The 14222-nt window shown below is 46.8% G+C and overlaps 1 protein-coding gene across 1 annotated transcript; it reads right to left on the bottom strand.

Moving 5' to 3' along the window:
• Positions 1–9251: 9251 nt before the first annotated feature.
• Positions 9252–10353, bottom strand: LOC119318096 (non-specific lipid-transfer protein-like 1). The gene is made up of 4 exons (XM_037592614.1): positions 10048–10353; positions 9895–9955; positions 9686–9785; positions 9252–9578 (listed from the first exon to the last, which is right to left on the bottom strand). The coding sequence occupies exons 1-4, from the start codon at positions 10171–10173 to the stop codon at positions 9497–9499; spliced, it is 369 nt and encodes a 122-aa protein (XP_037448511.1). The 5' UTR covers positions 10174–10353; the 3' UTR covers positions 9252–9496.
• Between the last annotated feature and the right edge of the window lie 3869 nt (positions 10354–14222).

Below are 14222 nucleotides of genomic sequence, written 5' to 3'. Positions count from 1 at the left end.
TACGAGCTCGATGGACTCACTACGGAGCAAGTAATGACAAGCTAAGCATACACCCATCAAGAATACACAAAATGCAAGCTAGACATGGCAAGAATAACATCATAGCATGCACGGGTCAACTACAACATCATCGGCAAAATCGCTAACAACTAGACAATCTGCCCAGATTCACGAACTAGCAAAAGTAGAGCTCGATTGACTCAAGCTAGGGTGCTCCATAATTGCAAACAAAGATATGGATGGATAGAGCACTACAAGATTAACAAAACATCCTTACTGACCATCCTCAAAAGAGGCACGGATCACTAGGAAACAACAAGAACATATGGCCATATGAAATAAACAGCTCAAGGACTTAGTGGAAATGCTAAGTCCCTGAAATCAGCATTACCAAGTGTCTCACTTTGCAAGCTTGTGCTAGTCACCAGACACATCACAAAAATACATGGGTTGCACCTCTGGAAAGATGGCAAAACCCTTAACAAAACATATGTAGAATTCATGGGCATATCATGCACACAATAATCATGGCAAAAATGACAAATATCTAAAAGGAGTAGCAGATCTGACAAATATCTCAAGTAGCCCTCTTCTAACAGCATTTCGGGCATCAAGATGAACTCAAATGAAAATGATGCAATGGAACGAAATGATGTGCTCTCTGAGAAGAACATTTTGATATGCTATATGCCAAAAACAGAGTTACAGATGCAAAGTTACGATGCGATGAACAGGAGCATATGAGCTAGGGTTTCGGGCAAAAAGTCAACCCTCGAGATTTAGATCTCAAATCTAGCACGGATTTCGATGTCCACCGGAATCACTGTTCACCGCCGGAGATGAAGCTCGCCGGAGGTCGTGGCTGCGGTGGCCGGTCGGAGGAAGGACGGAGATGAGGCGGCGGCGGGGAAGAAGTCGCGGGGCGACGCGGGCCGGTGATGGCCGCGGCGACTCGGTGCGGCGGCCGAGGTCGGCGAGGTCGCCGGACCCGGGTGGCGCGCGCTCTGGCACAGCGGCGCAGCTCGGGAGAGGCGGCAGCTAGGAGGCGAGGCGGCGACGCGGCGAGCCGGGTGCGGGTGGCGGCGACTGTGCCCGTGGGGGCCCGCTACGGGCCTCGGTGGGCCGGGCGGCGGGGAGGCGCGGTGAAGTGGGCACAGGCACGGGCGAATAGGGAGGTGCCACGTGGCGGCGGACACGGCGGGCGGACACGTCCGTCGCTGGCGTCTTTGTCCGGCGGCGGCGGGTGGAAATGGATCTGAGGTTAGGGATGGAGGGGATCCGGGATTTTTAGAAGGGGTTCTTTAAATAGGCATAGAGGGAGCTAGGAGAGTCCAAATGAGGTGCGGTTTTCGGCCACACGATCGTGATCGAACGCTCTAGATGATGGAGAGGTTTTTGGTGGGTTTTAGGCCAACTTGGAGGGGTGTTGGGCTGCAACACACACGAGGCCTTTTCGGTCCCTCGGTTAACCGCTGGAGTATCAAACGAAGTCCAAATGGTACGAAACTTGACAGGCGGTCTACCGGTAGTAAACCAAGGCCGCTTGGCAAGTCTCGGTCCAATCCGGAAATGTCTAATCCCCACACACGAAAGAAAGCTAGAAATGACCACCGGAGGAGAACGAAGCGCCGGAATGCAAAACGGACAACGGGGAAAATGCTCGGATGCAAGAGACGAACACGTATGCAAATGCAATGCACATGATGACATGATATGAGATGCATGACAACGACAACAACACACGGAGACAAAAACCCGAACCCGAGAAAAATAAAATAACTTAACGCCGGAAACGGCAAGAGTTGGAGTACAAATTGGGTAAGTCATATCCGGGGTGTTACACCCTTCTCCTATAAATACTGGGGGTTTGGGGGCTGCCCAACACACGATTCTCTCTCCCTCTTGGTGCAGCCCTACCCCTCTCCCTCCTCGTCTCTTGCAGTTCTTGGCGAAGCCCTGCTGGCGTGCCATGCTCCTCCACCATCACCACGCCGTCGTGCTGCTGCTGGACGTAGTCTTCCCCAACCTCTCCCTCTCTCCTTGCTGGATCAAGGCGCGGGAGACGTCACCGGGCTGTACGTGTGTTGAACGCGGAGGCGCCGTTGTTCGGCGCTTAGATCCGAATCGACCGCGATCTGAATCGCTGCGTGTACGACTCCACCAACCGCGTTCTTGTAACGCTTCCGCTTAGCGATCTTCAAGGGTATGAAAATGCACTCCCTCTCCCTCGTTGCTAGTATCTCCTAGATTGATCTTGGTGACACGTAGGAAAATTTTGAATTACTGCTACGTTCCCCAATATTAAGGATTGGGCCTCTTCTAGGATCAAATACCGACCAGAAGGGGATGAATGGGAACCCAGTTTTCCACTCCATGTCGATGGTGAGATAGTCGGGACTTGGCCGAGCTTCATGCTCTGAACTTCGTGGTGTGGAAGGACATTGCCTTCGACTTGGCCTTCTGTTGCACCATCACTGCTCTTAAGATCAGTAATGGCATGTCCATGTCATTCTGGCTTAACATTTGGCTATATGGCTGCACATTTGACTCGTGCTTGGCTGCTCTTCTCTCTCACACAATGCGACTTAATGCTTCTATTGCTAGGGTCTGAGGATAGTCAGAACTTATGCTTGACTTGTGCCTTAGGCATTCCTCTTTTGTCGAGTCCAAACTTGGTTCCATGTTGTTATTAGACAATGTAAACTTGAATTTGCAGGTACCAGATGTGTGCACGATTAGATTCTTCAACAATCTATCCTTTATTGCATTAGCTTGCCGATAATCCCCAAGTGCAAGGAATCATCGTAGCAATTTCCAAAGGTGAAAGTGATAAGTATGGAGTGTCGAACCCACAAGGAGCTAAAGGTAAGATCAATATTCTCACAAGTCCTATCTGCCACTGATACGACTCTACGTACACCGAACGTTTGCTTCCATCTAGAAACGAGAAATAAAACTACATTGTGGGTATAAAGAGGATAGCTTTGCATGAATCAGAGAGCTAAAATATAAAAATAGGTGTTGTTAATATAAAGTTAGAATATATTACTATATATTATAAATAACGAGTGTGGAATAATGATGGGACGGTGTGCGGAATTGTTCTAGGCAATTGTTAACAAGATCGATAATCATTATTGTAATTTTATATAAGGGAGAGGCATAAGCTAACATACTTTCTCTACTTGGATCATATGCACTTATAATTAGAACTCTACCAAGCATCCGCAACTACTAAAGATCTTTAAGGTAAAACCCAACCATAGCATTAAAGTATCAAGTCCCCTTTATCCCAACAACCCCCTTACTCGGTTTTAAGTTTCTGTCACTCTAGCAACCCACTATAAGCGAATCATGAACGTATTGCAACACCCTACAACGAGAATCCTTCACGTGTGCCCGGCACGGAAAGCACCATAGGACAGCACCAAAATAAAACATACAACTCAAACCAATCTAGATCATCAATCAACCCAAAAGACAAAGAAATCTACTCAAAACATCATAGGATGGCAACACATCATTGGATCATAATATGTGGCATAAAGCACCATGTTCAAGTAGGGGATTACAGCAGGGTGTGGGAGAGTGGACCACTTAAAAGAGATGAGGAAGGTGATGAAGATGGTGACGTTGATGAAGATGATCACCGCGGCGATGGTTCCCCCGACGGCACTCCGGCACCACCGAGAGAGAGGGGGAGAGAGCCTCCCCCTTGTGCTTCCTCCTCCATGGCCTCCCCCTAGATGGGGAGAGGTTCTCTCTCTGGTCCTTGGCCTCCATGGTGATGATGGCCCCCTCCGGCTTCCTCCTCCATGGCCTCCGGTGATGATGCCCCCCTCCGGCAGGGTGCCAGAGAGGGTCTAGATTGGTTTTTGTGGCTACAGAGGCTTGCGGCGGCGGAACTTCCGATCTAGGCTTCTTTCTGGGGTTTTTGGTATTTATAGGAATTTTTGGCGTCGGTCTCACGTCAAGGGGGTGCTCAAGGAGTCCACAAGCCGGGAGCACTCTCCCGAGGGGTAGGGAGCACCCCTTGTGGCCTCCTCGGTCACTTCCTGGCCTAGCTCCAGTGCTTTTTTGGTCCATAAAAATCACCGTAAATTTTCAGCCCATTCCGAGAACTTCTATTTCTGCACAAAAAATGACACCACGGTAGTTCTGCTGAAAACAACGTCAGTCTGGATCAGTTCTAATAAAATCATAACAAAACCGTATAAACTTGTTGTAAACATGGCATGCATATTTCATAAATTATAGATACATTGGAGACGTATCACTTGCGATGTTGCATTTTCTTATCGAGTGGTGGACTAGCATGCTCGTGCAACTAGAAAAACTTCACCCCAATGAATGCAGGTTGTTCCTCTGGCTTGCCCTAAAGAAGTTGTACATGAATAAAATCAGGCTTAGAAGGAGAATCACCCCTTCTGACCTTTGCTCATTCCACATAAATTTTGAAACTACAACAAATTTATTGTGAAGGTAGGAAACATTTTAGTCTCAACCAATACTTATTTACCTTAGAAGAGAAAGTTCAAGATGCAACGAATGAGCTCCTTCAGTCCCCTTTTTAGAAGAAGAGCTTACAAAGGCATTTTTCACTCTTACTCTGACGGGCCCCTGACCCTGATGGAATTCCTTTTCTATTATATCAAAAGTTCAGAAATCTAGTTAAAGCTGATCTTATGAACATGTTGGATGACTATATAAGGGTACTCTAGACATATACATGCTTAATTTTTCCATTTTGACGTTAATCCTAAGGAAGTTGATGTTACTTCTATGAAGAAATTTTTACCAGTTAGCTTGCTTAACTATAACTTTAAAATCTTCACCCATGTGTCAGCTAATAGGATTAGTATTATTCTACAAAGACTGGTTGCTAGAAACCAATCTGCCTTTCTAAAAGGAAGATTCATTTTAGAAAGTGTAGTTGCACATGAGGTGCTGCATTCAGTCCATTCTTCTAAAGAGCAAGGATTGTCGCTTAAGTTAGACCATGAAAAGGCCTTTGAGATTGTCAAACTAGATTTCCTGGGAGAATTGTTACAGTGTAGAGGCTTTGGTGGTAAGTGATCCTCTTGGATCCACAAAATTACTCGTGGGGGCCTGTTGATGTCAAAATTAATGGTTGTAAGAGTAGTTTCTTCAGTACTGGCAAAGGGCTTAGATAGAGGAATCCCCTCCCCCCTTCTCAGTAACCCAGTGGTAGATGTTCTTACTAGGATGTTAGCTAAAGCAGCATTGCATGATCTAGTTAGAGGGTTCCGCCCTTCTGTTTGCACCGGAGGCATCATGAATATCAAGTATGCGTATTATACTGTATTATTCTTAGACAAAGATGTAGAGAAAGCATAAATCCTTAAAATGATCTATCTTGCTTTGAGCAAGTTTCTAGGATGAAGATAAACTATAACAAAAGTGAGTAGATACCCCTTAATATGGTAGAGGAAGAATTTCATGTCTTTGTAGATATCCTTAGTTGAAATTAAGGCAAATTCTCTATTAGATACCTAGGTATCCCTCTCCATCACGATAAGCTCGGGAGAGAGGACATCCAGCCATTGATAGATAAAATTTTGAAGGTCATTGTTGGCTAGAGAGGCAAGCTTCTCTCCTATAAAGGAAGGTTGTTTCTTTTCCAGGCTTGTATTGCGAGCATTCCTATTTACCTTCCTTCCGTTTTAAAGTTTCCCAAATAGGCTATAGAGTTAATTAATACTTGAATGGCTCACTGTTTGTGGAATGACTTTGAAGGTCGTAGAAAGCTTCACCTAGCAAATTGGAGGCCTGTTTGTATGAAGAAAGAAATTGGAGGATTGGGTGTTCCCAATCTCCAAGAACTTAACCTCTGTCTCCCTTGGATCAAATGATACTCTGAGGGGGAAGGAAAGATTTGGAAGACCATAATTGATCCTAAATATAGAACCAACAAACCAAATATCTTTACATGTGCTACTACTAACAGCTCTAGATTCTGGAAAGGGGTAATGAATGTGATTAAAGCCACCAAGTTTGGTTATAGATGGCTGGTGGGTAATGGGGAGAAAAATAGATTCTAAGATGATACCTGGTTTGGTACATCCCCTTTATCTGTTCAATTCTACCCACTGTATGTTATTTGTAATGAGTCATCCAAAACTATTAGAGAGATTTGTGATGATCACCGGGTCAAGCTCACCTTTAGAAGGAATTTTGACATACGGGTATGAAACAATGGCTCCAACTACTTGAAAGTGCTAAAATTGTTAGGCCTTGTTTGTTTCAGCTTTAGGAAACAGATTCTCGTTGAAAAAATCAGAAGTTAAAACAAATAGCTATTTGGAACCAGCTTTGCTAATGAAGACATGCCATTTTCAGTGGAATTGCCTGAAGCACGTCAGGTGTACTTCAGTGGCAAAGCTGATTCTATAAATCAGCCTTGCTAGTGAAATGAATCCATAGGTGACTCGAAGCTAACTGAAGCTGAAACAAACATGGCCTTAGTTACACAGGTGACACTGACTCTCTTATTTGGCAGTTAGATAGCAAAGGGCATTATATTCCACTAGCTCTTTGTACCATACCATGTCATTAACTTTCGAGGAGTGCGGCCTGTTTATATTCCTTCTCGCTGGAGCTTGAATGTTCCTCCTAAAATTCATATATTTCTCTGGCTAATCTTCACAACAAAGTCATGACTAGAGATAAGCTCACGAAGAGGCACATATCAAACCTTTGGATTGTGTATTCGACTCTCAAGATGAATCGGAATATTATTTGATGTTCGAATGTGTAGTCTCTAGTTTTATTTGGAAAGTAGTCAATGAACGCTTTGGTATCCCTCTAGCCTCTAGGTGTTGATTACCTTTCCATTGCTAAGTTTGGCTCTCTAATAAGAAAAACTTTGCCCTAATACTACATGTGAAACAACTATGTGGTGTGTTTGTATATATTTTTTGCGAAATTGATCAGATCTATTATAGAAATTCATCAGAAGTGCAAAGCACCCCAAACATGAAAAAAATTACATCAAAGTTCATGGACCACCGAACGACCATCGCCGCCGACGTGCCGCTGTTCTGGAACCCAGTTGGTCACCTCAGACAGAAGCAGCGCCCCTAAAGGCTCGACATGCCCAAATTATCCGTGAGGCTCTCATGCTAGCAGCTTTCTTTTCATGCTTTTTAACCCTTCTGTGTGTGTTGTGCCTTAGTTGTTTCGATTTAGTTTCTGTTTGCTCATTGTCTACTTCTTTCAGACACCTGAACCATGCATGTATGAGTTTTTTTTTGCGGGTGAACCATGTATGAGCTACTCGTGGTTTCATTTTGGCTAACGGAACCAGGGATCACCTCCATGTTTCTCTAAAATAGAAGTCGTTCATCACTTTCATAGAAGCAACAAAGTACGATCCATGGCCATTATTCCTGTACTTTGGAATTTACTGTGGAAACGCGGGAATTCAATGGTCTTGTAGGAAGAATTTGAAGATTTGAACATCACAGCTACTACTAGAAGATGTGCCGATGACCTCGTTCTTTGGTCAAATGGCTGCTCCAACAAAGTTAGCAATTCCTTGATTGGAGCAGACATGCTCCGGCGATAAAAGGGCCGGGAAAAGAACGCATGCTATTCTTGTGGAGAGACTGGAGGTCTCACGACTGGTGCCTACTATTGGCCTGCTCGCTTCGCTGTTTTTATCTCACGCATGTCTGTAGAAGAGTACTTTAATATAAGAACGCTTTTGACACTAATGTAGTGTTAATATGAAATTGTATAGGAGCACTCAGCGACGCTGCCCACTGAAATCTCAACCCCCATGCATCTCGGGATTCTCAACCACTATATTAGCCGCAATGTATTGCGAGCTTTATCCTCTTGTACTCTCCTTTGTTTCTGACGTATGTCAATCATTAAATTCACGGCGTTCTGTAGCCACATGGTGGTAGGTCCTGTTATATGCTATGTCTAAACTCACCAACCAGCGGCCAATCACGCCAAATCCAATTCATTGCCTTTCTAGTTCTGAATCTCATCGCTATGCTTTTTGTTTGCATCAAGGTCGCCGGACATTGACATGATGCCTCTAGGTCGCCGGTTTTCAGAAGCCTTCAAGGAATAATGTAGTTTTTCAATGCCACCCTAAATGTTTTTACTCGTTGTTCCATGGAATGTTAAAGTAGCATCCGCTGCTGTTGTGATGCTTATTGCTGATGTATCCCTGCTAATCGAAACAAGATACCAAGGAGTCTAATTTTGTTTAACGTTGCACTACATTCTCTCTGGACAAACAGTGACTTACACTTACCCGCAACACACAGTGTAGCCACGCCACTCTTTAATTTGCCAGCCGACGCATGATTTTTAATTCTATACATCCTCGATACTTGACTCGTCCCTCCCGTACAAATCCAATTCAATGTTGCGTGGAAAACTCTCGTCGTCTAACTGGATTCAGTGACACTTTAGAACATTTAATGTCCGATGTACAGCTATACTCCATCCGTTATAGTTTACAAATCCTATGCGTATACTAGGTTGTCAATTTTATCACCCTAATATAAACTATAACACAAAAATTATATCTTTTAAAAATAGAACATCTGAAGTTTATATTGGTATTTTCTTTTGTAATATATGACTTATATTAGCTTCATCAAATTGACAACCTAAGGATACACGTACCCCTGTAAACTAAGAGAAGGAGTAATAAATATCACAGCACAGGTATCCATTGTTAGACTAGCCACAGTGGGAGTAACTTCAGCAGTAACATCGAGTCCAACTCAACAAATTTGCTTATATGGCAATGAGTCAATGAGGAGAAAGGTAGTTGTGGTAACTTAGCTAGTTACTGTAACATCATATGTCCCAATGCAATATGAGTCTATAAACTAATAAATGAAGCTCTGTATGTTACCACACTTATGCTACTACCCACTATATGAAGGTAGTAACATAGTCTAGCGATATATGTATGTTATTCTTCATTGTGGCTAGTCTTACGTGGTACGCGTGAGTCTTGTATTCATAGTTAACAATTCATTTCTTACGTCGTACGCGTGAGTCTTGTATTCACATTTAACAATTCATTTCCTCTAAAGTGACATGGATCCCTAGAGAGCATGGGTGTGGACGTGAGTTCGATGGGCTGCGTCGCCGAGTGCTTAGACTGAGGGCTCATCTCCGTACGTTCAGATGTGATACTAAGCATGACGTGTACGATCGGTGTTCCGTTTATAATAATCTAGAATGGGCATGCATCCGAGTAACAGTAAACGGTGATCCATCGAGAAAGCCTATCATCATCGCCACAGTACACATCGTTCGTACCTAGTGGTCTCCTCAACCAAAGAAAACGAATTTCACTCCAGACACTGAAACTTCTGTTGTTCTTGTGGTGGTTCTAGGTAAACAAACTCTCTTACACTCTGGTCACACCAAATTGCCATCGCGAGCATAACTGACTCTTTTATTAACCGATCACTGGGGCAAGGCACGGCAATCCGGCGTTCTACAACTTGGACGGCTTGGGGAAGATGTCCGGCGTGAACTTCTGCGCGGCGCTGATGCTCCCCTTGATCTTCAGCTTGCCCCTGCGCAGCACAGCAAATCGAGCATGATATAGCCAGGATCCTTTGGGGGAAAAAGCTCTGAATCATCAGCGGTGAGGTTCTTGATTCTTCTATTCGCAGTTATTTACCTTATAAACGCCATCTGCGGGTTCAGCTTGCCGCTGGCGATGGCGAGGAAGTCGTCGTCGGTGAAGGTGAAGGCCGCGTCCGGCGTCCCCTCGTACTTCCCTGCACGCCGAGACCACAGCAGAGGAAGAATTTCTTCAGGAAACACGGCCCAAGAAACCGAAATTCAGAACCCGCGCGGGACGAATCGAGCGGCGGGGGGAGCTGGGACCTGTGGAGACGGCGCCCTTCTTGAGGTCCACGACGAAGATCTCCTCGTCCACGCCCATCTTCTGTTATCAGATCGAACCCCCGAGGCCGAGGGCACCAAGCTTTAGGCGGATTCCATGGGGGAAACAGAGGGATAGGAGGATATCATACATACCTTGGGCGAGATGTTGAGCTGGTAGACGAAGCCGACCTTGTTGGCGATCTCCTTGCCGGCGTCGGTGGCGAGGTGGGCGCTCATCTGCTCCAGGAGCCTGGCCGCCTTGAGCTTGCTCGCCTCCATCGCGGCGCGCGGGACTACGGATTTGGGGACTGGGGGAGGGGGCAGGCTGGAGATGGGGTTGGGATCTTGGGACTGTAGGAGATGATGATGCTCCTCGCCCTCTATAATGGCTCCAACCACCGGGGAGGGGAGGGGAGACGTGCAGGTACGGAAGTCGCCTCGGCTGGGGCTAGGGTGGCTCTGTTGCGGTGGTTAGGCGTTGGCGCCCATAACTTGCATTTGCTCGCAAGATTACAAGATTGGATTGCAACAATCGGGACGGACACTTCACGCAACTGTCAAAAATCACAGTTTGAGAGTTGCAGGATACCGTGGCCGTCGGAGCGGCTGGACGGCAACACGCCGTACACAGAAATAAAGTCGGGGGTCGAAGATCTGGAGCTAAATGAGTTTCTAGCTAGTTCATCGGCTATTTAATTGGCTTTATCGCAAAAAAAAGAAAAAGTTATTTGATTGGCTTTCCAGAAGACGTGCTTGTAAGGGAATCTCCAACGCTGGCCCTTAAAACGGACACGATATATGTTCGCGGATGCGGATGGATGGATCCACGAACAGTGATACGGCAGCCAACCATCCAACCATGCCCAGATACATTTTAAACTAGATTTGAACAAATTGTACGAATTACATGCAAATTGGATGATTTTCATTTAAATCAGAACTCATTCATTAGAGCATCTCCAGCCGTTGGCCCCCCAAGAGGCATAAAATTCGCCGCATGGGGCGAGCCGGCGGTATAATCGGCTCTGGGGGTGGTTGGGCACCCAGCCGTCTCCCCAGGCGCCGATATCGGCCCATTTTTTATGCAAATGTGCCCGCTTTTCGGCCCACTTTCTGTGAAAAATGGCCCGATATCGGCGCGAGTTGGCCCATATTCGACGTAGTTCGGCGTGAATTGTCAACATAATATTATTTTTTATCATATAGTTCATCACAGAAAATCAATGTTCAACAAAAAACTCATATTTCATCACACATCGAGCTAGGCGTCGCCCTTGAGCCTCCATAGGTGCTCCACCAGATCCTGCTACAGTTGTTGATGCATCTGTGGGTCTCGGATCTCCTGACGCATATTGAGGTAGGTAGTCCAGGTTGCCGGTAGCTGGTGATCAACTTGGACAAGAGGACCCTGCGTCTAGTATGGTTGAGTGTCAAACACTGGCTCTTCCTGCTCGCTCTCAATGATCATATTGTGCAGGATGACACAACAAGTCATGATCTCCCACATTTGATCTTTCGACCAGGTCTGAGCGGGGTACCGAACAACAGCAAATCGAGATTGGAGCACACCAAATGCTCCCTCGACATCCTTCCTGCAAGCCTCATGAACCTTGGCAAAGTGGAACTTCTTACCTCCTGGCATAGCGTTTGAGATAGTCTTCACAAATGTAGACCATCTCAGAAAGATGCCATCAACTAGGCAGTACCCCTTGTTGTAGTGCCGCCCATTGACATCGAAGTTCACCGGAGGAGAATGACCTTCAACAAGCTTGGCAAAGAGAGGGGAGCACTGCAGCACGTTGATGTCATTGTGAGTTCCTGGCATACCAAAGAAGGAGTGCCAAATTCAGAGGTCCTGTGTGGCGACCGCCTCAAGTACCACACTGCAACCACCTTTGGTGCCTTTGTATATCCACTGCCAAGCAAATGAGTAGTTCTTCCATTTCCAATGCATGCAGTCGATGCTTCCAAGCATCCCAGGAAATCCTCTTGCTGCATTCTGTGCTAGGATCCGAGCAGTGTCTTCCGAATTGGGTGTTCGCAAGTATTGCGGTCCAAACACTGCCACCACTGCCCTGCAGAACTTGTAGAAACACTCAATGGTCGTGGACTCGGCCATGCGCCCATAGTCATCGAGTTAATCACCGGGAGCTCCGTATGCAAGCATCCTCATTGCTATCGTGCACTTCTGGATTGAGGTGAATCCAAATTTGCCGGTGCAATCCTTCTTGCACTTGAAGTAGATGTCGAACTCCCGGATGGAATTCACAATCCTGAGGAAAAGCTTTCGGCTCATCCGATAACGGCGCCGAAATACTTTGTCGCCATGCAGTGGAGCGTCAGCGAAGTAGTCAGAGTAGAGCATGCAGTAGCCTTCCAGATGATGTCGGTTCTTTGCTTTCATCCACCCCGGCGCCGAGCCACCTCGCCGCCGCTTTTCATTGCTCGCGAGCAGGCCGGCGAGGGCGGCGAGGACCATGAGATGTTCCTCTTCCTGGACGTCGGCGTCGGCTTCCTCCTCGAGCAGCGCAGCGAGCGCCTCCTCGTCGTCCGAGTCCATTGCCGAGCAGGCAAATCGCTGAACATCTTGCGGGTGTGGTGGGCACACAACCACCGGTACACCGCCCTGCGCGGCCAGTTCGCCAGAAAAACCGCCCGGGCGGTGGTGGAGAGGCTGCCGCGGTGAAACCTCATCTCTTTTCCGGCGGGGAATAGCCTATCTAGCGGTGGTGGGCGGTGGGCGGCGCCGGGATCAGCAGGTGGCGGCCGGGCGCGTGGGGTGGTGGGAGGCGAATCTGGATGATTGGCTTGACTTTTCACCTGACAATGTGGTCCAGGCGTGTTTTTCCCTTGCGCCAGAGCCCCCGAGCGCCCCCCAGTGCGCCGGGTTCGGCCTGTGATCGCCGGGCCCAAAAACAGGCCGAGCCGGCTGATTTCGGCGTCTTGGGAGCACGACTGGGGTTTTTTTCGGCGCCGGCGCGTAAAAAGTCGCCTGGGGGGCTATTGGGGGCGCGGCTGGAGATGCTCTTACATCTTCGACATATTTCATTAAACAAAAGTGATCGGACCTAAACCTAGTCTAAATATACGGCGGCGCCAATCCTCCAAGTCCTTATTGTTCCCTTTTGTGCACGCGGAGATGAGACCCACAAAGTGAAGGTGCGGTTGTTGGGGAACGTAGTAATTTAAAAAAAATCTTACGCACACGCAAGATCATGGTGGTGCATAGCAACGAGAGGGGAGAGTATGTCTACGTACCCTCGTAGACCGAAAGCGGAAGCGTTTATCAACGCGGTTGATGTAGTCGTACACCTTCACGATCCGTCCCGATCAAGTACCGAACGTACGGCACCTCCGCGTTCAGCACACGTTCAGCTCGATGGCGTCCTCACCTTCTTGATCCAGCAAGAGGGGCAAAGTAGTAGATGAGTTCCGACAGCACGACGGCGTGGTGACGGTGTTGGTGAAGAACAATCTTCGTAGGGCTTCGCCTAAGCACTACGAAAACTATTACGGAGGATAAACTAGAGGGACGGGGTTGCCGGCACACGGCTTGGTGTTTTTTGATGTGTCTTGGGTGCTAGCCCTACCCCTCTATTTATATGTTAAGCCTTGGGGTCGAAACTTGGAGTAAAAGTCTCCACAAAGTCGGTTTCATCCGAAAGGTAAGAATCCTTCTCGGACTCCAGGGCCAGATGCCAGGGTTCCCGGCGTCTGGACCCAGACGCCAGGGACCCTAGCGTCTGGCCCCTGGACTCCACAAAACTTCTTTTTGCGCTTTTCAAAAACCTTGTGGGCTTTCCCCTTTGGCCCAAATAAAGTGTTCTCGTACCTAAACATTTTGGGAGACATCTGGAACCCCTTCCGGTGAATTCCGAAATCCTTCCGGAGACCAAACACTATTATCCCATATATCAATCTTTATCTCCAAACCATTCCGGAGTTCCTCATCATGTCTATGATCTCATTCCGGACTCCGAGCAACATCCGGTCACCAACATACATAACTCATACTATTATGTATGCACGCGCAATGCGCGTCTTAACATTGTGGGTTGACTTGGGCCGAAGAAAACACTACATGGTAAGCTTTGAGAAATCCTATAAAAAATGATTCCAGACAAATGAAAGTTGTGCGCGTACAGAAGCAGGAACCAAATGCCTATAATTTAAATAAGAAAGCTTCTCATGTTCATATACTCAATAACTATCACATGCAAAGAATGTGTAGTATACATAAATTTGGGTACCTATTGCTATGTTTTAATGTAACATTTGCTACAGCTTTTGATCCAAAAGTGCACACCAGATCAGGGACGTCATATATG

Source organism: Triticum dicoccoides, chromosome 6A (assembly GCF_002162155.2).
Source record: "Triticum dicoccoides isolate Atlit2015 ecotype Zavitan chromosome 6A, WEW_v2.0, whole genome shotgun sequence".
NCBI lineage: Eukaryota > Viridiplantae > Streptophyta > Magnoliopsida > Poales > Poaceae > Triticum > Triticum dicoccoides.
The sequence above is the reverse complement of the archived record's forward strand: the minus strand, read 5'-3'. Positions and strand labels throughout refer to the sequence as shown.